The 25,793-nt window shown below is 47.3% G+C and overlaps 2 protein-coding genes and 1 long non-coding RNA gene across 24 annotated transcripts in view; 2 read left to right on the forward strand and 1 right to left on the reverse strand.

Moving 5' to 3' along the window:
• GGT1 (gamma-glutamyltransferase 1) overlaps positions 1–5,071 on the forward strand; it is a 57,080-nt gene extending 52,009 nt beyond the window's left edge. For all 18 annotated transcript variants that reach the window (XM_086855742.1, XM_086855744.1, XM_086855748.1 and 15 more), the window contains 6 exons: positions 31–167; positions 1,001–1,188; positions 1,980–2,107; positions 2,359–2,471; positions 3,369–3,482; positions 4,239–5,071. In XM_086855742.1, coding sequence (XP_086711868.1) covers positions 31–167; positions 1,001–1,188; positions 1,980–2,107; positions 2,359–2,471; positions 3,369–3,482; positions 4,239–4,382 — 824 coding nt within the window. In that variant the 3' untranslated portion in view covers positions 4,383–5,071. The remainder of the gene's footprint in view (positions 1–30; positions 168–1,000; positions 1,189–1,979; positions 2,108–2,358; positions 2,472–3,368; positions 3,483–4,238) is intronic.
• Positions 5,072–7,364: 2,293 nt separating this feature from the next.
• The window catches only part of GGT5 (gamma-glutamyltransferase 5), a 37,219-nt gene continuing 18,790 nt past the window's right edge, over positions 7,365–25,793 (reverse strand). For 4 of the 5 annotated variants that reach the window (XM_086855752.1, XM_086855754.1, XM_086855753.1 and 1 more), the window contains exons 3-13: positions 17,340–17,470; positions 15,712–15,801; positions 14,283–14,472; positions 13,794–13,951; positions 13,245–13,394; positions 12,664–12,797; positions 12,075–12,277; positions 11,573–11,664; positions 10,685–10,794; positions 10,238–10,345; positions 7,365–10,045 (exon numbers count right to left, since the gene is read on the reverse strand). In XM_086855752.1, coding sequence (XP_086711878.1) covers positions 9,899–10,045; positions 10,238–10,345; positions 10,685–10,794; positions 11,573–11,664; positions 12,075–12,277; positions 12,664–12,797; positions 13,245–13,394; positions 13,794–13,951; positions 14,283–14,472; positions 15,712–15,801; positions 17,340–17,403 — 1,446 coding nt within the window. In that variant the 5' untranslated portion in view covers positions 17,404–17,470 and the 3' untranslated portion in view covers positions 7,365–9,898. Of the gene's footprint in view, positions 10,046–10,237; positions 10,346–10,684; positions 10,795–11,572; positions 11,665–12,074; positions 12,278–12,663; positions 12,798–13,244; positions 13,395–13,793; positions 13,952–14,282; positions 14,473–15,711; positions 15,802–17,339; positions 17,471–23,680; positions 24,185–25,793 lie in introns of those variants that run through there. The other variant, XM_023937702.2, reaches the window with a different exon arrangement.
• Positions 7,714–14,152, forward strand: LOC147649945 (uncharacterized). The gene is made up of 3 exons (XR_015277721.1): positions 7,714–9,937; positions 10,028–10,110; positions 10,893–14,152. It is a non-coding gene; the product is annotated as an uncharacterized LOC147649945 (long non-coding RNA).

A 25,793-nucleotide genomic window follows, 5' to 3' on the forward strand; every position in this document is an offset into this window, starting at 1 on the left:
TGTTCACAGTTGTTTGTCCTATGTTGCCAGGATATAATTTCTCTGCTGCCAGCATCAAAACCGTGGAGGAGAAAGGTCTGACCTACCACCGCATCGTGGAGGCTTTTCGCTTTGCCTACGCCAAGAGGACCTTGCTGGGAGACCCAAGATTTGTCAACATTACAGAGGTACCTGGCAAAAGCCTTTTCTTTCTGAAGCACCAGAGTTGACTGGGACATGGCTTGAAGTTTTTGGTGACTCCACCTTTGTCAGGCATGCTCTGTGCCACTTGTTGACAGGCACTGAAACAGCTCTGAGTCAAAAAGTGATGTCCCATGTGGTTCACAGATGAGTTTTGAGGGCTATAAATGGAGGCAACCTTCCTGCTATAAGGGAAAGCAAACTCCTCAATTCACCAGGAGAGCTGGAGTACATTTAGGTCTAGCCCTGCCTGTTTTTATAGTGTTTGAAGCCTTATTCACTATATTCCCAGCATCCTTGTAGCTCTCTAACCAGAGTCCTGCCTGTAGTAAAATGGAGCAACAGATGGGAAGGGGTGAGACTGCTTGTCCCAACTTTGTACTTTGTGCTGTACTTCTGTGCCTGCAAAAGCAGCAGACTCTGAGCCCAGCCCAGCTTGATGAACACAAATTTTCAACTTACAGAACTCTGGTCAGACCTTGCCTTGTCCTTGTCCTCTCAATCCAATCCTATTCCTCTTGTCCCTGAGGCAAGTGTAGCCCCGCTTGCCTCACAGCAGAGTGGAGGCAGCTTTCCATAGCACTGCAATAATGGATGCTGATCAACTTCAACTCAAAGGGGTGACTGTAACAGCTGCTCCTATGACAGCATAAAATCATCTTTTGGTACAATGTCCATCTTCTAAGACGGAAGGCTCCTGGGGAAAACTGTAGCCTCACTCCTGGGATTTGCCACTGTTCTGTGGTCTGAAATATTGGATATCAACCTCATAACTACGTGTCTCAATCTGCTGAGTAACTGCACTGGATTTCTCTGACAGGCAATCGGAAACATGACATCCAAGTTCTTTGCGGATAGTCTCCGGAGGAAAATCACAGACAACACCTCCCATCCGGTTGAATACTACGAGCCCGTGTATTACACTGGAGACAATGCCGGTACTTCCCACATCTCCATTGTGGCTGATGATGGCAGTGCTGTGTCCGCCACCAGCACCATCAACCAATAGTATGAGCTCAGACATTCCTTCCCTGTAGGCCTTTGCCATCTTCCTAGTGCTGGTTCTGGGGTTGGTGTCAAACACCACTGAGCTGTCACCTCTGGGGCGGGGTAGGGGTCAGCAGTGCTGGTGATGGGCACTTCTGCTGAGCTTGCAGGTCAGTGCTCAACACTGAGGCCTCGTGCTTGTGTCAGAGGACAAGATGTGTCCTCTCTCATGTTGAACTCCACAACATTCACTGCATCTGCATCTTCTCATAAGCAGAGCTATTGCTTCTGGTTCTGATTTCCCAGGCTTTTGGAAGGAATTTGAGTTAACACAGCTGGCCTGGAAGTGCAGTGTTTGGCTGTGAGTGCTGTCAGAAAGAGCTGTGTTTGCACACATGGCCTGGAGCCAGGGCATGAAGCTTATTGTTATCCACAGAAAATGTCTCCAGCTTGACACATCTAAGCAAGCCCCCAGTCATTCCCAAGTGTGCTGGCCTTTGAGCTGTGCTGCCTCTGAATGGAGTGCAGTACTGCCCAGCTGGAAGGGGCAGTATTTGTACTGAGGTGCTGTGCTGGTTCTCTCAGGGGAGCTGTAGGAAGGGCTCTGAGCTGCCTTTCCTCTGTGTGTAGCTGTGTACTCACTGTATTAACTGATTCCTTCCCCCTAGGGGTGACACAAAGTCCTTTACAATGGGAGGGAGTAGAGTGCTATTCCAATCAAATCCCAAGTTTCACATTGCAGTAAATTCAACTGAAGCTCTGCCTAGATTTGCTGTGGTCTTGGCCTGACTTTGACAATTTGTTTTCTCCAGCTTTGGCTCTGATGTACGGTCCAACGTGAGTGGAATCATATTTAATGATGAAATGGATGACTTCAGCTCACCTTACATAATCAATGGATTTGGGATCCCTCCTTCTCCAGCAAATTTCATAGCTCCAGGTATCTGTAAAGTACCTTCCTGGCTCAATCTCTTGGCTGCATTGTGCATGCTCACACTGCAGCATCTGTGCCATGGGACACAGGTCTGGGAGTCAAGAGGAGATGGGTGCAGGGGGTGGTGGGATCCCCAGGGACTGAGCAGGACAGGAGCTGAGACAGGAGGGTGGATACTGAGGCTCTGGGCAAGAGCTGGAAGTTTTGAGCTGCAGGTAGAAAGCTGAGCCTCTGTGTTGCATCTGTGTCCCCAACAGGTAAACAGCCAATGTCCTCTATGTGCCCCTCCATTTTGGTGGATAAAATGAAAAAGGTGAGGATGGTGGTCGGTGCTTCTGGAGGAACAAAAATAACTACAGCAACAGCACTGGTATGTGATGGTGTGGGCAAATGGGGGACAACACGAGGTAAAATGGGAGATGCAGCATTTGGGGGAACTCCCCATCTGCACCTGTGACAGGATTATGGCTGTGGCTCCCTGCTGGGGGCCAGGGGCTTGGAAAGGAGGCTCCTGCCTGGCATTCTGAGGGCCAGACCTCCAACATCAGCTCCTGCCAGGGCTACAAAAGGTCTGCTATTAAATTGCCTCTTTTAGTGATGTTTTCTCTGGAAAGTTGCTCTTACCACCTGCACAAGATTTGCTTTGAGTTCTGTTTTCTGGATCTCCATGAGCCTGACGGTGTCAGGCCTGACAGGCAGGGCCTCTGTGAGCTGCCATGGCAGCCACTCAAACCATGCAGCAGTGACTGTCCCCTGTGTCAGCAGCAGCAGGCTGGATCTGCCTTTTTGGCTGAGGTAGAGGAGAAGTCTGTAAAAACCACTACAAGCAACTTCCTAAACCCTGGACTCTGTGTGTTCTCACTTCCCAGCAGCTCCAGCCTGCAGTTCAATCTGTAAGATAAGCCAGGCCTAAGGGAACTGGTTGTACAATAGCAGGAAGCTGTAGGTGTGTTTGTTAGGGTGACTGTTGTGTGCTTAGTTACAGCAGCATAAATCCATCCACCACAGCTTAGGGATCTGATCCTTCTGCTGTGTTAATTTTAGTCACTCATGGTTTCTTTGTGTGGGAATCCTCCTAAGCATATCCAAGCTGCAATGTACCTGTGTTCTGCTCAGCCAAGAGAAGAACTACTGAAAGCCATGTAAACCAGAAATGCCTTTTGTGTGCTCTGGTGAATATTCTTGAGGCACCTCTGTCTGTGTGGCTCTAAGGGTCAGACTTCTTTGAAGACAAGTAATTTACATTAAGGCTTTTTGCTTCTTACAGACAATCATGAATTCCATCTGGTTTGGTTACGATGTGAAGAAAGCAGTGGAGGAGCCCAGAATTCACGATCAGCTGTTTCCCAATATCACAGAGCTTGAGCAGCAAATAGAGGAGGTTGGTTTCACTAGAGCCATACATGAGCTTGTATGGGCTGGGTTCCTAGTGCTGGGAAGGCAAGCACTGTGGAAAATCATCAGGTTTGGCCAAATGTTCCTAGGTGAGCAGTAGAAAAGCTGGTACTGGTCTAGTGCTGGGTCACAATAAGCTGTTCAAAGTGTACCTTTAGTCTCAGTCACACAGGTGTGAAGCTGGTGTATTGAAGAGTGACTTGTATCTGAAACTGAGCGTCTGCTTGCAGTGATGTTGGGCACAAAGGACTTGCAAAACAGCAAAACTCATCAGGGCTCAGACCATCCAGCAGTCTAAATCCAGTCAGTCTCAGGGAATTCTTGTCCTGTTGTGTAACCTCACGATGAGTCTGGAAAGCCTGGCCCAGAGCTAGCAAGGGGGGATGCCCAGAGGGACATGGCAACAGACTTGAAAATAAATTCACAGTAGAGATGTCAGCACTGCAAGTCCTGTGTTTTCCACCACTGCCAATCAGGATCCATCAGTCCTGGCTGTTAGTGTGTGAATATCTGTGACCAAGAATAGTATTGGTAACCCACACTGAGCACCACAAATATCAAATCTTCTGAATTCCACTTCTTCAAAAGTAGGGCATCCCAGAAAGCAAAGGGAAGAGGAGGAACAACATGCAGATTTAGCCCTGTGTGACACAGGCTCCGAACCTGGGTGGTTGTGGGAGGTGCAGCAGGTGCACACAACAGGTTTCCCTCTGTGCTGTGCTCACCCAGTTGTGCATTGCAGGGCATAGAGCAGCAGCTGAAGAAGAGGAAGCACGACACGGCGCGGGTGAGCGGCGGCGCGGTGGTGCAGGCCATCCTCAGAACGGAGCGCGGATGGGCTGCGGCCTCCGACTCACGGAAAGGGGGCTTCCCTGCAGGCTACTGACCTGGCTCAGCTCCTTCTTTCAGTGGTCTGGTGACACCAAGGTGTGTTTGGGGGGAAGATCCTTTAGATCTGCAACTCAGGGACTTCTCACAGGAAAGAGAACACATTTACCTGTGATTCTGTTGATGGAACTGGGACAGTTCCCTACAGCCATGACCGAAGTGCCTCATGCCACAGCCGTCTGCTAAGACAGGCATGTCCACCAAGACGTGCAGTACTTACTTGAAGAGTCTGTTCTGCCTTGAAGAGTTTGTTCCCTGCCTCCTCTCCATCCCCTGAACACAGATTGGGTGCCCAGTTTCTGCAGAAGGTCCAGCTCACTCAAGCTGCAGGAAGTTTTCTCCTGCACGGTGTCAGCTACCAGGAATGTCCCTGTCACTGCTAGAGAAGATATTTGTTTCCTGTTGAGTAGGTGGGAGTTTCAGGACTCTGGGACTGGGTTTTCTAAGTTACAAACTAATAGGTCTGTGCCATAGCAGGAAGCACAGCTCTAGACTGGGCTAAGCCAAACTCACCACTCTGTTAACAAAAGATGTTTCTGCATTTCACCCAGTTGATTTTTGGAGATGAGTGTGGAAATGGGGAAATGGCTTCAAACTTTTTTATATTTCTGTTGAGAAGGTCTAAAGGGAAGATGCTACCTGTAAAACTCTGAGCACAACTAAAATAAATAAATACGGAGTCACACATTTTCCTTGCCTGCACAGTTGCTGCAAAAAGGGATGGTGAGAGTCTGTGTGAAAGAAGCTCTTCTGAGATTTTTGTCTTTTCTTCACTGCTTTGATGAAGTCATGAGTAAACAATAATAGTTACATATCCAAAACAAGCTTGTTTTTCTCCACTTTGCTTTTTATTACATTGTACTGCTGGCCTGAAATATTAGAGGTTGGGGAAATGAAACTTCCAAAAAAGGGCAGGCTGCAGCTACTCTTGTTTAAAGGTAAGTTACTATTTACCAGACTGTTAATGAGCTCTCAAAAATCCCTGTCTGATATGGAGCAGCTGAGAGTGTTTGTACCTGCATGAGGGGGTTTGGTGTTCACCTGCCACCACAGACCAATACACCACATCACACAAACTTAGCCCAAGATCAAAACCAAATGCTCCAGGATGTTGTCACACTCTAGTGGTCTTTTTGAAATCCTTGATACACAAGTGGCAGTAAGTTAACTCATGTATTTGGCTTGTTGAAACATCCTGTCAGTTTGTGAGAACCTTAAAATACAGAAGAGAAAATGAAAGGCTGAAGTTTTAGGCATCATGCAGCCTCTTTCCTGTAAGTGGCTGGAGTCAAGAAGAGCCCAGTTTCACAGAATAAAGTGAAAGCTAGATGATGCTTAAATCAGAGTCATGACTTTGACACACATACATATTTGTTTATATCATTTGACCCAAATGAGTGCCTCGTACCAAACATGCCCCTGGTGTGCTCTGGCTCCTTTTCCCGAGCTCTTACTAGTGGTGCTGCAAAGACAGTGATTGTAAACAACCTCTAGTCATTCTGTTCCATCTTGTTCCCTCAGGAGACCAGTTTGGGGCCAAGCCTGTGTCCTCTTATTCCTTAACTGAGACTTACACTTTTCTACTTGTAATTCCACTAGTGGTATTCCTCAATGTCAGGCTGCCTTTGGAACTGGGACTAGCTGAGTTCTTTCTTGGCTAGATGTGACCTGGGGAATAAAGAGAATTAGTGCACAGCAAAATAAGCGTATTGCAATCTTACAGTCATTACACTTAGTCCAAAATTGGAAGGGAACTAATTTCTGGGAAATGCCTGTTGGACAATCCTGATTTCTGGTACAGGTCTGAGTGGCTGCTGCTGGGCTGCCTCTAACAGTTTGTGATGCAGAAGTTGTTACCTTCCTGAATTTCTTTTTGCTAGGCAGAAAATTCCCCTATTATTTATAACCTGTGTTAAAAAACTTCCCCTGTGGAAAGCTTAAAACACTCCTAGTTACAACTGTTCTTATATAAATGCATTTGAATTCTTGACTCTGCAGAAGTTGATTTGTTTGGTTGTTTTTTAGCAGTATTACTGCAGAGGAATGATTTGTTAAACTGGGCTACAGCTTGCACTTATATCCTATGTTTTTTAAAAAAGCTATGGATACTTCTGCAAGCTGTAATTATCATTTGGACATACCTGTACATGGAGCAGGCACTTCTGCCACCTGCTTGGATACCACATCGCACTACTCACCCTACGATGGGGCTGTCTGGGCATCAACAACCAGATGTCAGTCAGTGGTTCCTGCTGTAAAACCTCTGACTGTATCCTCCAGGCTGCTCAGCTTATGGGATGTTTCAGCTGCAGGGAAAAGTCTTCTGGATAGGACAAGAGGTAATGGCTTTGAACTGAAAGAGGGTACATTTAGGTTACATATTAAGATGATATTCTTGACTGTGACAGTGGTGAGGCCCTGGCAGGGGTTAAACCCAGAGAAACTGTGGCTGCCCCATGCTTGGAAATGTTCAGGGTCAGGCTGGATGGCACTTGGAGCAACTGGGTCTAGGGAGTGACATCCCTGCCCATGACAGATGGTCTCTGAGGTCCCTCATTGTTCCATGTCCCACCTTTGGAATGCAACCAGCTGGCTCTGCTCCTGGCTGTGCACAGTGTGCTGGTGTGGGCTGCCTGCCCCAGTGCAGGGCATGGAGAACAGCACACATTCCATGACTGATTCCAGCTGATGTGAAAGGAAGCTGTACCATTAAAAGGCAATTCAGATCATGAGCTGGAGGGTTCACCTCTTGCCCCTATTCTTCAGTCTGACATTACCACAATTTTCTTTTGGCAATCATCTGCAAGGGAACAAAACTCAGCTGTGAGAGACAAGTGGCATGAGCTGCACCATTCCTCAGCTTCTCCAGCAGCATATGAGGCTCCAGAATGAACAACTGTTACTGCTGGAAACACCTGAATGGAGTCCTCTGTGCTTGTGTGATGGGATAGGCAACAGGTTTAGAGGAGAAACTCCCAGGCAGGTTTAAAAACACTTTATTAAAAGTATAATTTAAAGACTTCATTAGAAAATAGAGCAGCCTCTGTACAATGACGCTTTAAAAGTCCATGTAAGTTGATTTCAGTACAAAAATAATGCTCTGTTGTTAGGAGGAGCAGGAGTATGGAGAGACAAAACTGAGAGGCTCCTGACCCAAGCAGATTTCAGCAGTGAGGAGGTGGCAGGGCAAGAGCAGAGGTGCCACAGCAGGTACAATCTCAGCTTCACCAGGTATTCTGTTAGGAAGGACTGCAGGACTGGAAGTCTCCAGCACACTGAGAGATCTGCACTCCCATTCCCTTCTGACTTGCAAATTAAATCTCTGACAGGTTTTTAAACCACTGGCTCACTTGCAAAGTTAATACTAAGCAGTTAAACTGCTGTGAGTACTGGACTAAAGATAATATTCCCATGTCTATGTGGTGGGAAGTAGCTGTGATACTACTGCACTGGAAAGGTGAGAGGCTGGAGTACTGCAGGGTGCTTCACCCTAAGGTGTGTCAGAAGCAAAGGTAATGGGAGGTTTAGTTACTTGGTGACTTGGGTTTTCTGTAGTGAAATGATGGAGAGGGAGCAGAGCACTGCTGAAGGTGGCCCTGAAGCCTAATAGAGAAGCCAGGAGTGCTCTGTCTCCAGCCAGTGCCACTCTCAGTTGCTGATTGTAAACTCTCAGCTCAGTGGGGTTAGCTAGAAAGAACCACGGATCTTGCCAGAGCCAGCATTCAGTGTGGTCTGCATGCCTGGTGCTGTGGTGGGAGCTGCAGATGGGGTCTGGCCGTGCTTCCCTGCACAGCTCTGCCTGGTGGCATTCTGGCACCAGAACTCATGCACCCAGGAACTGCTAGCTGGGGCAAGGGACTTCATCAAGGGAGAAAACTTCAGCAAGTTAGATAGATTTGGTTTCTTTGGTAGTCATAGTCAATGTAACCCCTTCCAAATGAACATAAAAACTGCCCCTCTTCAGCTTGTGGGGCTGTTTCCTTTCCCATTTGCCAGGACTGTGATGCTGCCTCACAGGGTGCCAGGCCACTTCCACAGTGTGAGTGAGCAGCTCTGATGGAGAAAACAGCAGTTCTTCCTGAGTTGGGAGCTTTAAGATGAGCTCCACTTGGACAAGAAGGGAGCAGAGCAGTGCATGGAGTAAATCCATGAGTAATTTGATTTCCAGCTGCACAATTAAGGGCTTGTGCTTACGATCTGGTAACTCAGCAATCACTCACTGATACAGCAGGGGCTGCTTCTGAAGGAAAACACATCTGGCCCTGGTCAGCTTCACTGGGACCATCACTAAAATGCAAGTGAAGGCTGAGATTTCAGTAAATTGATGGCTTTATTGGACAGGCTTTGTGGGTAAAAACATTGGCATAAAATCTAGCTGGCCTTGTTTAAATGTGTGTTTTTTAATAGTGTGTGCTTGTTATGATGTTTACAGAGGGATTCTATTTGTTGGAGAATTAGAAGCCCTGTGGCTCTAGGGGGGGGGCTCTGCTAGTGCCTGGCTCTGGTTTCTCTTTCAGACATACACACAACACTGTGCCCATAGGGCAGTCAGGCTCAGAAGCTTTCAGAAAATGGAATTTTGGAGGATTCTGGGAATTTGACCCAGCATATTTGAAGAGCTTTGGGGGTTTTAGATTTTTCCTTCCTAAATGTTTGATTCTCTTGTCCATTTTGAACAGGGTGAGATTATGGATAAACTGCAAAAGACCCTTTGCATCCAGGTGAAAAATCAAGGACCTTTTGCGTTCAGGTCTCTTCTCCAAAAGTTTTCTCTTTCTGTGATAGTTCTTAGAGTCCTACAATGCCCTCCTTGTGGTCTGAAGGGAACACTAGAAACTAGCTGTGGTAAACAGGAATTTGGAGCATGAAGGATATGGGAGAATTCTGCTAATGCCTGATTGTGCTGCATCACTTCTCAGCAGTCCTGGTGTCCTGGTCAGGCTGAGCTCAGGGCTACAAATGACATCTCCTGATCACGTGCACTTTGCAATTTGAAGAAAGTTCTAAAGTTTCCAAAAACATTTCCATGCCTTCCTGACCTGCCTTCCCAAAGACTGATGTACTGGTGTTGAGGAGGGAGACCTGGCACAGACTGGGAGCCATCTCACCACAGGGAGAGGCACCTCCAGGGAGCTCAGCTGAAGCCTGTTCATCCCAGGAGGAGGGAAAACAAAGACTCCATCAGGAATGGAAGATACAGCTGGGCCATTTCACAGTGTTCTCAGTGGGGTTTGGACCAATTTTCCTTTCACACTTTGTATTCTCTCATTCTGAGTAACTGATGTGCTCAAGAAATATGTTCTCTGTGTATCACATAAGTAATGAAAGGTGTATCTCTAAACAAGGTTAGCTGACCTCCCCTTGTAGACCTGCAGTCTGCTGGAATTAGATGTAATCACAGACTGTGCCCATGCTCCAGGAGACATCCTGATGGGAACAGGAAATTATGGGCATGTCCAAGCAAAGCGTGTTCTGAATCTCCTGTGGCTCTGTGGATTGTGATGGCATTTCACGCTAATATCCAGCTGACTTCCCCAGCTTCCTTTTATCAGAGTAAGCAGAGATGCATTTTCCTTCCTTGGAAATTCCCTGTACAACATTCATTGCAAATTTATCTTTCTTTTCTTTATGTCCTCTTCCCAGCAGGCCAGTCCTAACCTCCTGTGGGGGGAGAGAAGAGGAAATGGAGTGAATGGGGCAGGGGCCTGAGATCTTAACGTTGCCAGGTGGGAAACTGTAGGATGTGTGTGTGGAGTCTGACTGAGAAAGTGAGGTTTAAACAAGAAGCCAGGCAAAATAAAGATTACCCAGGAGAGTTACAGAAGCAATCTGCTTCCCACCAAGACCACTCACCTTGCTGAAAGACTCCTCAAATAGGACACTGTCACCCTGGGTATGCATGACAGGAGCTGAAATGGCATGTTCCAAGTCGTAGCCAAACCACAGCTTGTTTATAATCGCCTGCAATGAAACAAATTCCACACTGCCCAACTGGACATAAAACCTGGGCTGTCCAACGCAGGCTGCACTGAGCCAGAACCACAGTCCTGTCAGCCTGGTGTCCTGCTTTCATGGTGACCAATACTAGATGTGAGGGGTAATTGAAAAATAGGATTAGCACCTAATGCTTCCCAGAATGCTTTTCCTGGCCTACAGCCCGCAGCCTTTAGTGACTTCTAAACTACAAATTAAAAAAAGCACCAAGGAGTCAAGATCTGAGGGGAGCTGAGTAGAGACTGACCATGGCTAGAAATCTGAGAGGGCTGAAAGTCCTGGCAACTTGCTGTGGTTTTCACTTACCATGGTGGTAGCACTGACAATCCAGCCCCCTCCAGCTCCTCCAATCACCAGCATGTCTCCTGACTTGGAGATGAGGATGGAAGGCACCATTGCTGAGGGAGGCTTCTCTCCTAGAGCAGAAGCAGAGATACTATTCTTTCCATGTGGCTCTAAACAGGGTAGGAGTGGCACAGGTTCATCTACCTTGACTTTTTTTTGTCTCTCACAGAAAAACAAGTTGCTGCTCCTCCTCAAGATACTCAAGACTTATAGAAAAATGTCCTTGTACTGAAAGCCTGTCTCCCAGAAAGCTGAGACCTTTATGGCACAAGCTGAACAGGCTTCTCTTGATGCAGGACAGGGCATCCTACAAGTATTCAGGACTTGCTGCAGCTCACCCAACCAGATGAGGAACACTTAGCAGAAATCCTGCCACAGCAGCACACTGGGTGTCCTCTCCCAGCAGGCTGAGGGGGATGTAGCAGGGACAGCTTATGGCACAGAGCCATGTCTGCAGCAACACTGCTGTGTCACAGCTCGGTGCAAGCCTGAAGCAGCTCTACACTCAGAGTCATAGATGAGCCTAAAATATCATCAGGCTTGTCTTAGCATAGTTTCTTCACTTCTTCCCTCTCCTTCCTGCCAGCCACTGATCAGCTTCAGCATTTTTTTTAACCTCTGATTTCCCTGGTTAGAACCCCAAACTCCCATGTTTCCATACAAGGAGATATGTGAGTAGACACAGATACACTACAGAGCTTTATCCTCTTTTAGTCTGAAATAAACTTGCTCTCATCCAGATCTAGGAAAGAGTACCTGTAAGTTTACAGGTTGTCCCTGCCCACTTGTACACAGCCTGTGTAACCATCCCCTGGCCCTGTGCTTTATTCTAAGGATGAGGATGCTCACCTGCTTTAATGCTTTTGTTTGATATGCAGAAGTCAGCAAGTTCATTATTTAAAATGATCCCAGTTTGGTTAGAATACACAAGGGAGCCAAACCTGCAGGGAGGAAAGATGAAGCCTTTTAGTGCCCAGGGTTCTCCTGCTGTGGATGACATTAACTGCACATGGCACCCTGTGAGGAGCTTCTATCTCCTCCCAGCCTGCAAGTGTCCCAGTGAAGGTGTCCAAAAGGAATTTGTGCTGCTGCTGGTGACAGAGATAAGTTCCCTGTCACTGGTGCCTGTGGGGATTTGCTCAACCCACAGAAATTCAACCAGAGCCTCAGCAAATTCTCGCATCCTCCTGAATTATGACAACCCTTGGAGTTGATGCTCACAAATCTTTGCTGTCACATGAAAAAGGCATCCACAGCTCAGAAGCTGCCAAAACCAATGAAACCCAGGGGTTTGGCTTTGCTGGTAGCCAGCCCTTGCAGCTCCCCTGTGAACCTGACAGGGGTCACTCACAGGTAGTTGATGGTGCTGGTGGCAGACACGGCGCTGCCGTCTGCAGCGAGCACAGAGATGTGGCTCGTGCCCATACTTTGGTATCTGTCGTTGTAGAGGGACTCCAGCAGGTTGTAGTGGCTGAGTGAGTGGTCACCACGAGCATCTATCCGCTGCCTCACAAACTCTGCAAACTGCTCAGACAACAGGGTCCCCACAGGCACCTGCAAGCACAGCAAGGACACTGAGCTGGTCACCAAAGCACAGGTATGGCTTTGGGCACACGGAGGCCTCAGGAACTGAGCTCCAGTAGTCAGAGCTTGGGGCCCTGGAGTGGCAGCATTCAGCCCCATGCCACTCTCATCCCAGAAAATGGACCAAGCTCAGCACTGAGGCACCTCAACATTAGCAGGAGCATGTGCACATCCTCTGTCAAGCGAGTGAAGCTGCAGAGTAAACAGCCTGATCCCACCTCTGCCTTCACCAACTCAGCTGCATTGCTCTCTAGCAGCAGCTCTAAGTATTTTCTTTCCTTCCAGGTTGCAAAGAGGGAGCATGTCAGAGCATTGCTTGATGCTGTAGCACTGCACCAACACACCATGGAGCTCACCTGAGTTTCAGAGAAGGCTGGGTCAGTCATGCGGGGTCTTAGCATGTTGCCAAACTTCAGGGCCTCTGCAATGTAGTGATAGGTTTCTACCTCCTCCTCAGGTGTTGCCAGTGATGCTTTATGGAATTTATACTCTATGGAGCAGGATGAAATTATTTTGTTAATAGACCCAAGGCAATGTTTTTTCAAAAAATGTAAAAAAAAAAAAAATGTTGAAAGGAGCCTCCTCTTCCCACCCCAGTTCTTACCAGGTTTCCCCTATGCTTCAGTAGGATGTGGATGCAGAAACAACCAAGTACTAATTTCCACTGTGACTTCAGTTTCTTTTGAAGCATTGGGAAGTCACGCATCCTTTGGCTTTTGCAGAAACTGGGGTGATGCTGATCCACTGTACAAGTGAACTAGTTCATCCTCCTGCTGCATAGCATGGTCACACTGCTGCTTTGGACCCCATTCTGGCTCAAAAACTCCATTTCTGCCCATTGCATTTTATCACTCTCACTTTTTTTTATCTCACTCACTTTTCCGAGAGCAAAACTCTCTGAAAACCTCTTGCTGACCGTTTTCCATTAGGAGTTTACCTTCCAATACCTTGAGGATGAACATGAGCACTGCACCTCCCATGGGTGGTCCTGGAGCGAATACCTTGGTGTGGTTGTTCAGGGTGATGTTCAGAGCTGAGGACACCTCTGCTTTGTATGCCCGAAGGTCCTCCAGTGAGAGGCTGGACCCTTCAACAGAGAGCCAGGAGCTGCCATTATCACAGCAACTTGTACTGCTGCTGTGGGCTGCCTGCATCAGAGCCTTGGTAAAGCTTGGGAGGATCCATCCCCATACAGCCCAAACTCCTCCCGCCCAGCACAGCACTGCCATCACACATGCCCATGTGCTGCCAAGCCTCAGGATGTCACAAAGCCTAAAGGAGTCAGAGGGGCCAATGCATGAGCACAGTGGGCAAAGGCCAGAGCAGTGGGTGGTTCTGTGTCTGGACCTGAGTTATAGGAACTGGGGAAAGGTGGCCCCCCAACACTCCAATTGACAAGTAAATGGCATGTGTTGGCTTTCCCATGGTACAGGCTCACTGTGAGCAGGGCCTGTGTGTATCAGGACTACCTGTAGCTGTTACCTACCAGCCTTCCTGACGTCCTCCACCAGGGCCCTTCCTATCTCTCCCTCATAAAACGCTGCAGCTCCGTGTTCTGCTACAGCTTGCAGTGTTTGCTGCAGCGCTTCCCACCGGTAGGTCTCGCCACGCTTCAGTAATCTTTGACCATCACATAGCAGAGGGCTGTTAAAGAAGAACATTTATCATAGCAGTGGGCTGTTAAAGAAGAACATTTATCCATTTTACAGCATGAGCCTATTCTTGCCCAGGGCAAATGGCCTCTTTTTCCTACCATAAGCTGATCTGGACTATGCATGTTGTATATTTCCAAGGCAGTGCTACACTGCAGCCTCTTTTAAAAACCCACTTCTTTGATTGTCTCCCACTCTACAGCAAGTATTCCCTTAGAACAAACCACAGCAGCAGCCTGTGCTCCATGTCAGCATGTCAGAGAAAGGGGCTGAAGTTGAGGGAACAGTGACCCTCACAGTGCAGTTTCATTCCTGGGTCATACCACAGGCTTTTCCCCAGACCAGCGAAGGCTGGGTGATGGAGAATTTTGTCCAGAACTGGAGAAATGACAAGTGGCTCCGAAAGAAGCTTGATGGTTGGTTCAAACAGGGCTTTCCATGGTAAGCGGCCGTGTCGTTTATGGGCTTCCTCATACCCACGGAGTTCTCCAGGCACGCCAATCCAGCGGGGACCTGAGGAGCACAACAGCAGTGTCACACCCAGTACGTCACTGGCTTGGGGGTTCCACCTCTCTGAAAGCTCTCCAAAGTCTCAGTTGGTAGAGGCAACCAAGACTTCTAAAAGCAGACTTGGTTTGTTTATTACCTTTCCCTGTTACTGAACAGCAGGGGTATAGAGAGGCTGGAGCCAGGCCTGAGGTGTGCTGAAAGCAACAGGCACATGCTGCAGCAAGGGAGGTGCCAGCTGGGTGCTGGAGAAATGGTGCTCATGGGGCCCCTGGGTCAAACACCAGAACAAGGGAAGCAGTGAAATTCTCCATCCCTGGAGAAATTAAAAAATGTGACCTCCAGCTGTCCCTTCCAACCAGAGTAGCTCCTGATTCCTTTTCAGGCTTTCAGGATAAGAACACCTCCAGGATCTAGGACACACCCCAGAAGATAACATTCTAGGGAAGGAGAATGAATACAGCAAAAACGGGGAAAGATATTGTTACAGTACAGCTAGTCTGGACTGGACAAAGTAAATCTGACCATAACACAAATCCAATTCAGCTAGCCTAGTTCATGTCTGAACATGTTCCTGGATAAGTTATAGAGAACCTCTGCCAAACCCATGCAAGATGAGAAGAAAGCACACAAGTGGATGCTGGGCAGGGAGAGAAGTATCAGCCAGTGGCTGTCTAGCCCAGGAAATTTGAATTGGATTTGTGTTATGGTCAGATTTACCTTGTCCAGTCCAGACCAGCTGTACTGTGACAATACTGTGACAGATCTAAGATGTGCTGCTAAAGCAAGAGTGCCTGAGCCCAGCAACTCAGCCCCTGATGTGCCAGTGTGCTTCCCCAATCTATGGACACAAGCAGACACACCATTGTGTGAGATTGTGAATTTTATTTCTTCTGTTTCCAGAAAGCTATTGATCTTATTTTTATCTGTAAGAACTTCTGGGGAATGAGAGCTTTGAGAAATCCAGTCTTGAACTGCAGGCTTCCTACAGAGAGAAGTTACATTGTGATTTCTCCTCATGCTGGCTCCCCATTGTCCTGCTGCTCAGTTGGGTTGCCAGTATTATTACCAAACAGGAATTTTTATGGACCTAGTATTTTTAGTTATTTTTGCAAAAGGCAATCCAGGTAGAGTGTGTTAAAGTAAACAGAACTCCAGATCAAGTCAGTGAGGTGCTCAGTTCCCCACCTTGAGCTCTGTGCACACCAGGAGGGCACACAGCTGTGGCACAGATTGTGTCCTTACCAAAGGGGAAACCAGCACCACAGCCAGACAATAAGTTGTGAGCAAACACTCGTGGGACTGTCTCACGGGCGTTGATCACCTCGACTGCTCCTAGAAAGAAGAAGAGGGAAATGCATAATGTTGTTTTCCTGAAACAGATGAACATCACACTTCAGTCAGCTGTAGCACTGCATGTGCTGCTGGCCCAGAGCTGAGCTGCTCTGCAGCCTTTTGCCAAATGCACCTGCAGGGTCAGGTGTCAGCACATTGTCCTTGACTCCTGTGCTTTTGTTTAGAGCAAACCAAGCAGTGCCTACCTAAAGGTACTGAAAAGACAGGGAGAAGGCCAGGGCTTGTCTCCAGCCAGAGAATGTTCCCCCCAGGGCTCATGGGCTGGGAGATGCTGCCTCACACCTGCAGGTTCCTGCACTTCTTTGGCAGATGTGACATGTCAGAGACATAATGTGAGCCCCATGCTCCTGGGAGGGCCATTTACCAAATGATGATTAAACAAGTCTATCATACTTAAATTTTAATATTATATCATATTTAAATTTTCATATTTAAAGCCCTCAATGTATCAGGGAGCTTAAAAGGACAAAAACAAACCCAAACCCCTACTTGCATGCACTAGTATTTCAGTATTTTCAGCAGCCTCCTTCTCTGCCCTGTATTTATCTGTCCACAGAGCCAGCTGTGCTGCAGGAGCCCACAGTGCTGCATCAAGTTCCTGAGCTGTGCACAGCCACGGGCAGCTCTGTGCAGCAGCATAACTCAGGTAGCAGAGAAGGATTGCTGTCAGGAAACGAAGTTGCATGGCTCTGGCAAAAGGAAAAAGAAGAAAAATATAGGTGTTCTGCCAAATTAAGCTCTTGCATAAGATAAAGCCAACCATTTCCAGATTTGTGACTCTGAGAAACTATTTGGCAGGGGTTTTTAAAACTATGATATTGTTAGTGTTCATTGTTGATATTACTATTAGATAGATAAGCTCTGGGGGTTTTTGGAAGCCAAGACTTAGAAACTCCCACATTGAAGACACAAAAGCAAGGAAACAAAACTAGAGCATAAGCCAAACACAAAAAGGCTCCCCAGCAGACACTGAACATTGCTAGGTTTAGATTTCTGGAGATGCATCTCCTGGGACAGGAAGGTTCAGCATTGCTTTGGGAAGTCACACCAGCACAGGGACAGAAGTGTGACACAGCCCCAGTGTCAGCAGGCACTGCCAGAGCAGCACAAGCCCCTCAAGTGCCATCCTGAGGGCTCAGCTGAGGCACTGGCAATACAACACTGGCAGCACACACTGCATTCCCCTCCTGCCTGCTTCACTCAGCCATTCACACCTGGCTGCAATCAGCTGTGCAACTTTAAAATGTACTTTGGGATTGCTTTAGAGGCGGAAGGAGAAGCAAACTGAGTTCATTTTATATCAAAGCTCTTTCCTCCACACACGTTCTTGCTGTGAAATGACAATCACAGAACCCTGTGGTGGATGCTTTGGATTAAGAGCACAAGTGTGGTTTGTGATGTAGCTTTTATATTCAAAATATTGCTCTGAGAGAACAGGAAGTATTCTGATTTCTGCACAGCAGTTGTGTGTTTGCAGAGGGACGAGGTACCATGGAGAGGCCAGGGCAGGCCCATACCTGTGCTGGCATTATAGATGGTAAATATGACCCCACCACCCAGGCCCGAACTCTGAGGATTCATCACTGAAGTGCAGATCAAGCCAGCAATGGCAGCATCCACAGCAGAGCCTCCACTTTTCAGGATGTCCCTGTGGTAGGGAGGGAAGAAAAAAAGACACTATTAAAATCCAGGAATATCAGAATGGAGGAACCACATGAAAATGCCTCCTTGGGACCCCTGCAACTTGAAGTTTAGCAGCTGGAGAAATGTAGTGGCAGCAGTGCAGGGTGTGAGGGCACAGAGGGGCACCTTCCTCTGCTGGAGTGAGAAGGAACAATTAGAGGGGAAAAAAGGAGAGTCTGCAGGAGGAAAGAGAAGCCAGGACCAGATATGTGTGAGACTGGTCTTCCTCTGGGCAAATAGTTATGGGATAGAGAGAACTGCAGCTGCCCACAAATGCTGTGGACTAAAAGGGACAGCAAGGAGTCCTAAGACATGGAGAAGGATGCTTGGAGCACAGAAGAGGGCTTTCCACATACTAGGAACAAAACAACTAATCTCTAGCTTCCCAAATGCCATTCCCAACAAAGGCATAAGCTAGTCAACTGGACAGGAGCACTCAAGTGGGAACACTGGGTCCATGTGAAGTAAAGTCCCGAAACAACCTGTCAGTTAGCACAATAGTTACTTCATCATTCCTACACTGTGACTTCCTGGGCTTATTAGCACCAAAATGCCCCATTCTGCCCCCTGTATTCCCAAAGACAAAACCAAGGAAGAAACAAAAAGCAAACAGGAAACAAACCCCTCAACTGCTTCTACCAAGGTACAGCTACATGAAAAACACATGGGCATTAAGGCAGCCTCTTGCTGCTGACAGCAACAGGTTCTGTTAGAGAAACGTGCTTCCCTCAAGAGATCTGAAAAACACCTTTTCCTTGCAGTGGAAAAGGGGTGGTGTTTCCTGCACAGCCTGCCAGTAGCTAGCACTGGTGTTTGCTAGGAAGGCTCCTACCTGTTTTATTGGGTTATTGCTCAGATAACTTGACCTCATATAACTCAGATAACATTTAACTCAGATAAATATTGCTCATGTATTCCCTTAGAGGGGAAATTGGAATAGCTCATTAATTGCAGTGCAACTGCTCCCAGAGTTTGCATGAGAACACAGAGCACACACAGAGACTGTTTATTTCACATCCACTGATATGGCTGGGACCTGCTGGGTCTGGGAACAGGATGCTGCCAGCAGGCATGTTGATTGTGGTTTTTCTTTGTTTCCCTAAATGTCTCAGAACCACTGCCTGTAAGGAAATGACATGTGGACAAGTGGGAAGAAAAGAAATAGTAAGGAACATCAGACTTTCTGTTTGGGGTCTGCATGGCTTTTGGCCTCCTAGGAGCTCCATGGCTGTAGCTCTGAGCACGGAGACTGAGGCTCAGGCTCAGCCCCTTGCAGCAGGGGATGGACTCACCCACCAAAGTCCCTGGGAGGTGTTTTTCCGAAATGAAAGCTGTTAGTTACTCACCACAGTAAGGAAGGACACGAGGGCTTCCTAAAAAACTGAGTCACCTCTGCAGAAGACCCAGACAGCATGTTAGAAAGCTGGAAAAAGAGGGAAGAAGCACTGCTACTTCAGTGCTCGAAGAGACCCCTGGATTATGGGCTGTGAGGCAACACATGCACAAAGCCTGGTGACAGGGAGCATGGTTCTGGGTGAAAAACAGCTTTAAAAAGAAGCTTGGAGATGGCAGGTGCACATTTCAATGCAATGCATTAAGACCTTTACATCAAGCACATTTCCCAAAGTCTGAAAAGCAGATTCTCACCCAAATTCCCAGCACGTTCACACTGGCCTCTAGCCTTGACACCTTTCCCTCCAGCCTCTCCAGAGACTGAAACTCAACAGAAAATACACTGAGCTGGCTCTTGGTGTGTCACATGTGGCTCCCTGTGCATGGCTCACTCACTTCCAGTCAGGGACCTGCCACTTCCTTGGAAGTGATGCCTGGGGAATTTAGGGCCATTATATATAGCAAAACCACAACTGGATTTATGTCCCATTACCTGGCTCCCTTTAGATGGGTCTCTGCTGCAATGAGCTCAATTATAATGCAAAATGCTTAATCAAAGTGTGGCACCTTACCAGTGCTGGGGCTGACAAAATCTGATAACAATGTTTTGTCCCATATCCTTCTTGCCACTTAGTTTCAGCATTAGGGTTTAGTCACTAATGGAGTTTCCTTATAATAAGGAGCAGAAGAGGGTGTAAACAACCAAGTCCCATTCCAGGAGCAGCAAACAGGGATTCACCCTCCCTGGAAGAGTGAATGATGGTGCTTCTCTCACAGCAAAGATGGGTTGTTCTGCCCTAGGCCAGAGGGAACGCTGAAGCCCCTTTAAACACATTGGAAATGCAAACTTATTAAATTGTATTGGATTTTTTTTCTGCTAAAGAAGGCTGGGAACTGGGAGACCACCCATTATACAGCAGCTGCCTCCTTAGGATTTATAAGAAGCAAAAGTAACAACTGCTTCTGTAAAAAAGGGCCAGTTACCAAATTTAAAACATGCAAGAAGGGAAACCAAATCCTTTGGGATGTAAACATACTTCAGAAATCTGCTGGGCCATCACTGAAAAGGATTTTTGCATCAGATTGTCTGGCTAGAGCTGAGCTTCCCAGGGCTGCAGACGTTTTCTGACTGTTAAAGTCTCACCATTCTCACCCTCCCCACCAGGCTGTCCCCCCGGGGAGTGTTGACTTCAAAGGCCAGTTCCCAGGGTTTATGCTAGGCTACATTGGAGAAGTGCAATCAGAGATGGCTGCTGGGCCAGGCCAGGACAGCTTGCCTTCCTGCAGTGAATCCCACCACTGGGAATGAACATTTTTCCTGAATCTGTCCCTGACTTTGTGCTGGCTGTTTCTTGGTTCTGCCATTTGGGAAACAAAGGAATGCAGAGCAGTGGATGACAGAGCTCAAACAGCACACTGGTAGGGAATATAGAGCTTTTTGCATGCTTGATGAAAAGAGCCTCTTCCAGGAGGGAACAAGTGACTCGAAGCTGGAGGCGAAGTCTGAGTACCTCTTACTGTAACAGGGCAATAATCTCCTGTCTCCTCAGGGTTCTTGACATGAGGACAAATTAGTGAGGTGGACTGTGGCACCAAATCCACATCCTTGGGTAAAAACTATTCTGATTCTCGTTTTAGCCTCCCATCCCTCTTTATTAAAGTGTTTCATGTCATTCAGGGACAAGTTTTCTCCCAGGGCAGGGTCTTAGTCTGGACCAAGCAGCTGTTTGAGGTTGCTTTCAGCCCACAGTGTCCAGCAGAAAAAACAAGAGACCCAACCTTGTTCAGCACTGGGAGCTGGGCATTGATGGCTAAGGGGAAGTTTAGTTCAGGACCTGCCAGCATGGATAGTGACAGGCTGAAGGCTCACTGAGGTTGCTCACTTTCTGCAGGGACCCAAAGAGTTGCATAAGGATTTCAGAAATCCAGAGCACACTAACACAATCTCCAAAGATGGAAAACATGTGAGCCCTGAGGTGTTTCTCCCAGCCCACTATCCCACTCATTGAGCAAGAGGTTTAGTTCAGCTCTTCTCAGTAAGTTCAACTGACAATTCTATTAGGAATACACAAAGACTCCCAAATGGAAGAATCTTAAACCAAGAGTATCATGTAGTGCCCCAGGAATTTCATTCCTGACAATCCACTGAGCATGTGGTTTGAGTTGCTCTTTAAAATAAACAAGATTTTTTAATTAAATAATAAAATCTGTAAGTAAGTCAGGGATTAGGTGCTGCTTTTAGTTTCCAAGTCTTTAGGCAGCAGACCAGTTCTCTGAGCATCCCCTGCACAGATTCCTGTGAGCTCGGGGTGGGGGGGGGATTTGCAGGATGAAAGGGGTGGCTGTGGGGAACAGCCTGGGGTCACAGCAGGAGAGAGGGTCTGCAAGGTCAGTGAGGAAGAGCAGGGAGAAAACAGCCCTGCAGTGTCTTTAGGGACTGGCATCTAGGGCTGCTTGGTTTTACCCTGCTCTCCTCTTGTTGCTGAAGTAAAGTGGCACATGAACTGCCAGCTCTCAGGTAAGGACACCAGGGCCTGATGGCCGAGACTGCTCTCAGAAATTGGATTTTATTGCTACTGCTGAGGCAAAATGCCTATGGATGCTAAAGTCTTCTTCAGCAAAGATGAGGCAGGAAGCAGCTGTATGCTTATCATCTCACAGTCAGGGACTGTGAGTCAGCCTTGAGGAAACCCCAGCCCTGCAGAGTCACACAGAAGGTCACAGAACAGAGCAGATGGCTCTGAAAGGCTGAGCCCCTCTGCTGTGGCATCCTCGCAGTGTCACTGCCATGTGACTTCCTCACCAGTGAAAGTACATTTTCTCACCTCACAGGTTGCTCTGAGAGCTAATTTAGTGGTGACCATCATGTGCTAAGAGCTGAGAGCTTAAAAAGTGACATACAGGTATAACAGCATAGAAATGTCTGGGAGAAAATTAACAAGATCACATGCAGTACAGAGCATGCAATAAGCTTCCTAGAGAGAAAAATGAAGCCACCACTGTGGGCCAGTGGGACAGAGAAAGAAATGTGACAACAACAAGGAAAAGGGCAAATATTATACAAAGCTTCCAATCCCAAGCTCTCTTACAGAGGAACATTTTTATAAACAATTTTACTTTTATAATAATCTTTTACAAGAACATGCACAGAAGTAGCTGGGAGAACAACACAGGAGTTTGTCTCATTCCAAGTCTGAGGACAGCATGAAATGAGCACAAAGATTTCCAAGAATGGCTGGAGGCAAAGGATACTGGGAAAAGCAGCAGCATCAGGGGAGTAGAGCTGACCACCAGGCAGAGGGTGAGCAGTGTGGAGCCCAGGCAGAGGAGAACAGCCAAGGCTGGGGAGGTCCCAGAGGCTTGGCAGGACTGGACGACAGAGCAGGACTGCACTGATGTGCAGATGGCCCAGGATGGGCAAAAGGGGGTAAAAAATGTAATGGGAACGTGAAGCAAGGGCAGGATTTTGTGGGGATCATTTGGGATCAGACTATTTGTAGGAAATTGAAGTTGGTCCATCAGACTGGAGGGACAGCACAGACCTGTCAGCAAGTGAGCTGGAGCTGCAGCAGTGGTGGAGGCTGGGGGAAGCCTGTGGAGTTTCTTTGCTAAGAGAAGGGAAGGGAAAAGTGAGAGCCCAGCATCAGTAACCAACTAGACAAAGCTGCTCAGTTGTCCACTGGCCACAGATTTCTATGGCTCTCACTTCAACGTCTTCCAGCTGATTATCCACTACATCAAGTTAAAATTTACAATAGCTGCATAAACAAATGCAGTGGTTTTCCCCAGCAGATTCTTTGGGCAATCCAATTATGTATTTTCCTTTTTTTCCATTAATAGTGATTTTAAAAATACTTCTGCTTTCTGAAAAACATGTGGCTTTACATAAAAAATCCCATCTCACTGCTTGACATATGTACAGCCACAGTGTATTTTCTCCAGCTACTCACAAATGCTGTGCCAGAATCAGAGGTGAGGCATGGCCAAGTGTGGTATTATGGCACCACATCTCATTTCACTCCCTGAACCACACAGCAGAGCACACAGCTTCAGCATCCATCACTGGAGCATCAAATGTAAACTTCCATCCTTCTTCTTTCATGGATACAGGCATTTCATAATTGAAGGAACAGTAAAATAATAACGTGGGAGTCAAAATATTTGACAGACATGTTTTACCCAAACTGAAGCTTTACAACCTGGGCATCTAGAGAATTTTTTAATCTACATCTTTCTTTCCAAGTGATGTAAATATGTTTTTTGTACTTCTACTGGCATGACCGAATTTCAATTAAATCTGGTCTTTACTTTTTCCTCATAGAAGACACACTTGCTGCAGCCTTCACACACAGCCAGACACACACAACCCCAAAAGGCAGGGATGCCAATCCCCCTTTCCCTGCCTTGCCTTCCTTGTCTCTGATGAAGCTGAAGTCTGCAAGCTCCTCTAACTTAATTTATTCTAAGTCACTTATCCGACAGACCTACCACGCCATAAAAAGTAAAATTTTCCCTTCCCCACTTAAAACCAGCATTGTATACTACAAATATTTATAACTTCCAAAAGGCCGAGGGTTTGCACAGATGCAAATTTTTGGGACGCTGTAATGAAAGTAAGCACCAGGCAGGGAGGCAGAGGCGCCGTCTGCTCCGGCGGCGAGAGCAGCATCGCTGCGCAGCCCCCGAGCGGGGACGGGCGTGCTTAGCGCCTGTCCCCTGGGCTAGCCCGAGTCACCACACACACGCCAAGGCAGCCGAGGAGCCGAGCGCTCCGTGCACGTACCGGCCGATGAGGGAGCAGCTCTCGGTGTCAGCAGCCACGGCAGCGTGCAGGTAGCGCTGCGGAGCGCAGCCGGGCTGAGCCAGGATGAGCACGAGTGTCACCGCCACTGCCAGCACCCCCAGCGTGAGCAGCAGCAGGCAGCAGATCCTCGCCGTGGACATGGCTGGTCCCGAGCCCCGGAGCGGCTGCGAAGCTCTGCGGGCTGTCGAGGAGGCGCCTGCAGTGCTCGGGGGAAGTGGATTTATCCCGGCACTTTTGTGAGGGAGGTCCCACTGCAGTGGGCTCTGCCCCCAGCGATTACATTCTTTCTAACATTAAAAGCTGCTAAAAAGCGAACGGCGTGCTCTTTCTTCCCTACTCTCTTAGGTGTGAGGGGCTTTTCACTCTCTTTTATAAACTTGCAGATCCACAATCCGCCTCTTTTTTTGTGTCGACGAAAACACTTAACACATTCACTTCAAAGAGAAATGTCCGCACCGCTCCTCGGCTTCTCACAGCCCCTCTGGACATTCTAGACACACAAATTACCTAACAAATGTGGCCGATGTGAACCACTGGGAAAATGATCTCAGTCCTACCCTGCAAACTTGAGGTGTTTTGGTCCTGTAAAACTGCTCAAAGACATAAAAGCTGAATATGCTGTACGAAGATAGAAGCTCCATATTTCCTCTTAGTTTACCTTATCGTTTATTATAATCTTATTTACTTTTTTCATATGTACATCTTGCCAGTGTCCGCAGCATACATCTCCTGTAAATGAGCACAAGAGAAGAATTGGAATAAAGCAGAACTTTGCAAACATTGGTGTCCAGAGCACCAAGAGCTCTGGGGTCCAGCCTGTGCAGAGCTGGGACAGACCTGATCCCTCACAGAGCAGTGATGAGCAGCAGGAATTGCTACTCAGTGCAGCTGATCCCAGCTGGATCTTTAGCAGCCTCTGAATTACACAGTTCTTGCACTCCAGAACTTAAAGTTCCACCTTTGCCTGCTGTCTTTCCAACAGATGTTACCTGTGATCCTTTCCCTGCTGGATTTGGAAGGAGAAGAATTCACCTGTGCCGAATTACACGTGTATTTCAGAGCAGATTTTGAACTTGTCCCACTAAACTTTATCTTATAACTAGGCAATACTATTTCACATGTCATATCTCAAGAAATGGATTTGATAGGCTAAAATGTCTTTGTTGTGGTTGTTTCTTCTCATAAGGTTACCTTGGGGAACTGAAAATAGTTCAAGAAAAATGCATGGTTTTGTCCAAGATAAAACCATGGTCTGTAGGTAATAATTTCTTGGTCTCCACACCTCATCTCACCCAGCAAATATACTTGGCCTGTGTAAACAAGCTTCCTCAGCTCTGATATGACTCTTCATTGCAAAACATTGCTGAATTTGTAGAATGTTTCAATCTCTACATGACTTTGATGTTTCGTTTTTGACAATTTACAGTATAACACTTAAAGAATCATCATCCTGCTGTTTCTGGGAAAGCTCTTCCCTTTTAACTCACAGCAGGGCTGGCACTCAGTACCAACAATACAAGTGTATTTTGCCTATTCACTTTTATCAAATGCTCTGGAGAATTCAACTGTAGTCTCTTCCAATTGTTCCCCGTTTCCAGATCTGGGTTTTAACTCAGCACATCAAACCTCTGCACCTGGAAAATTATCATTGTGCAGTCAAGGAGGAGACTTGGAAGAGGCAAAAAATATAAAGGAGAGTGTCATCTCCCAGACCAAGGGAGAGGCCAAGGATGGCCAGGGAAGGCCAAGACGTAGTTATGACTATCCCAACTAGCAGTTGCCTCTCACAGGAGAACCTATTTGTCTTTTTGATATGGAAATGAAGGCTGAGCCTCTTTGTCTCTTTCACTGTGTAACCTTTACAGTCTTGGTGCAACATTCAGCTTTGACCATATGATACTACAAACTCTGCACTGACCCTCCCATGTCAGAAGCTGCTTAGCAGTTCACATGCTGGGATTCAGGACTTTGACCTCTGTTTTTTCTGTTTGTTTGTTTGTCAAAACTTTCACATTTGCCATCACTGTCTGGGAGCACAGTTTGCCTTGGCAGAAATCTCCATACATAGCCCTTCACTCTCTGGTCTTCTGCT

The sequence above is a fragment of the Cyanistes caeruleus genome, chromosome 18 (genome assembly GCF_971803275.1).
Source record: "Cyanistes caeruleus chromosome 18, bCyaCae1.hap1.1, whole genome shotgun sequence".
NCBI classification, from domain to species: domain Eukaryota; kingdom Metazoa; phylum Chordata; class Aves; order Passeriformes; family Paridae; genus Cyanistes; species Cyanistes caeruleus.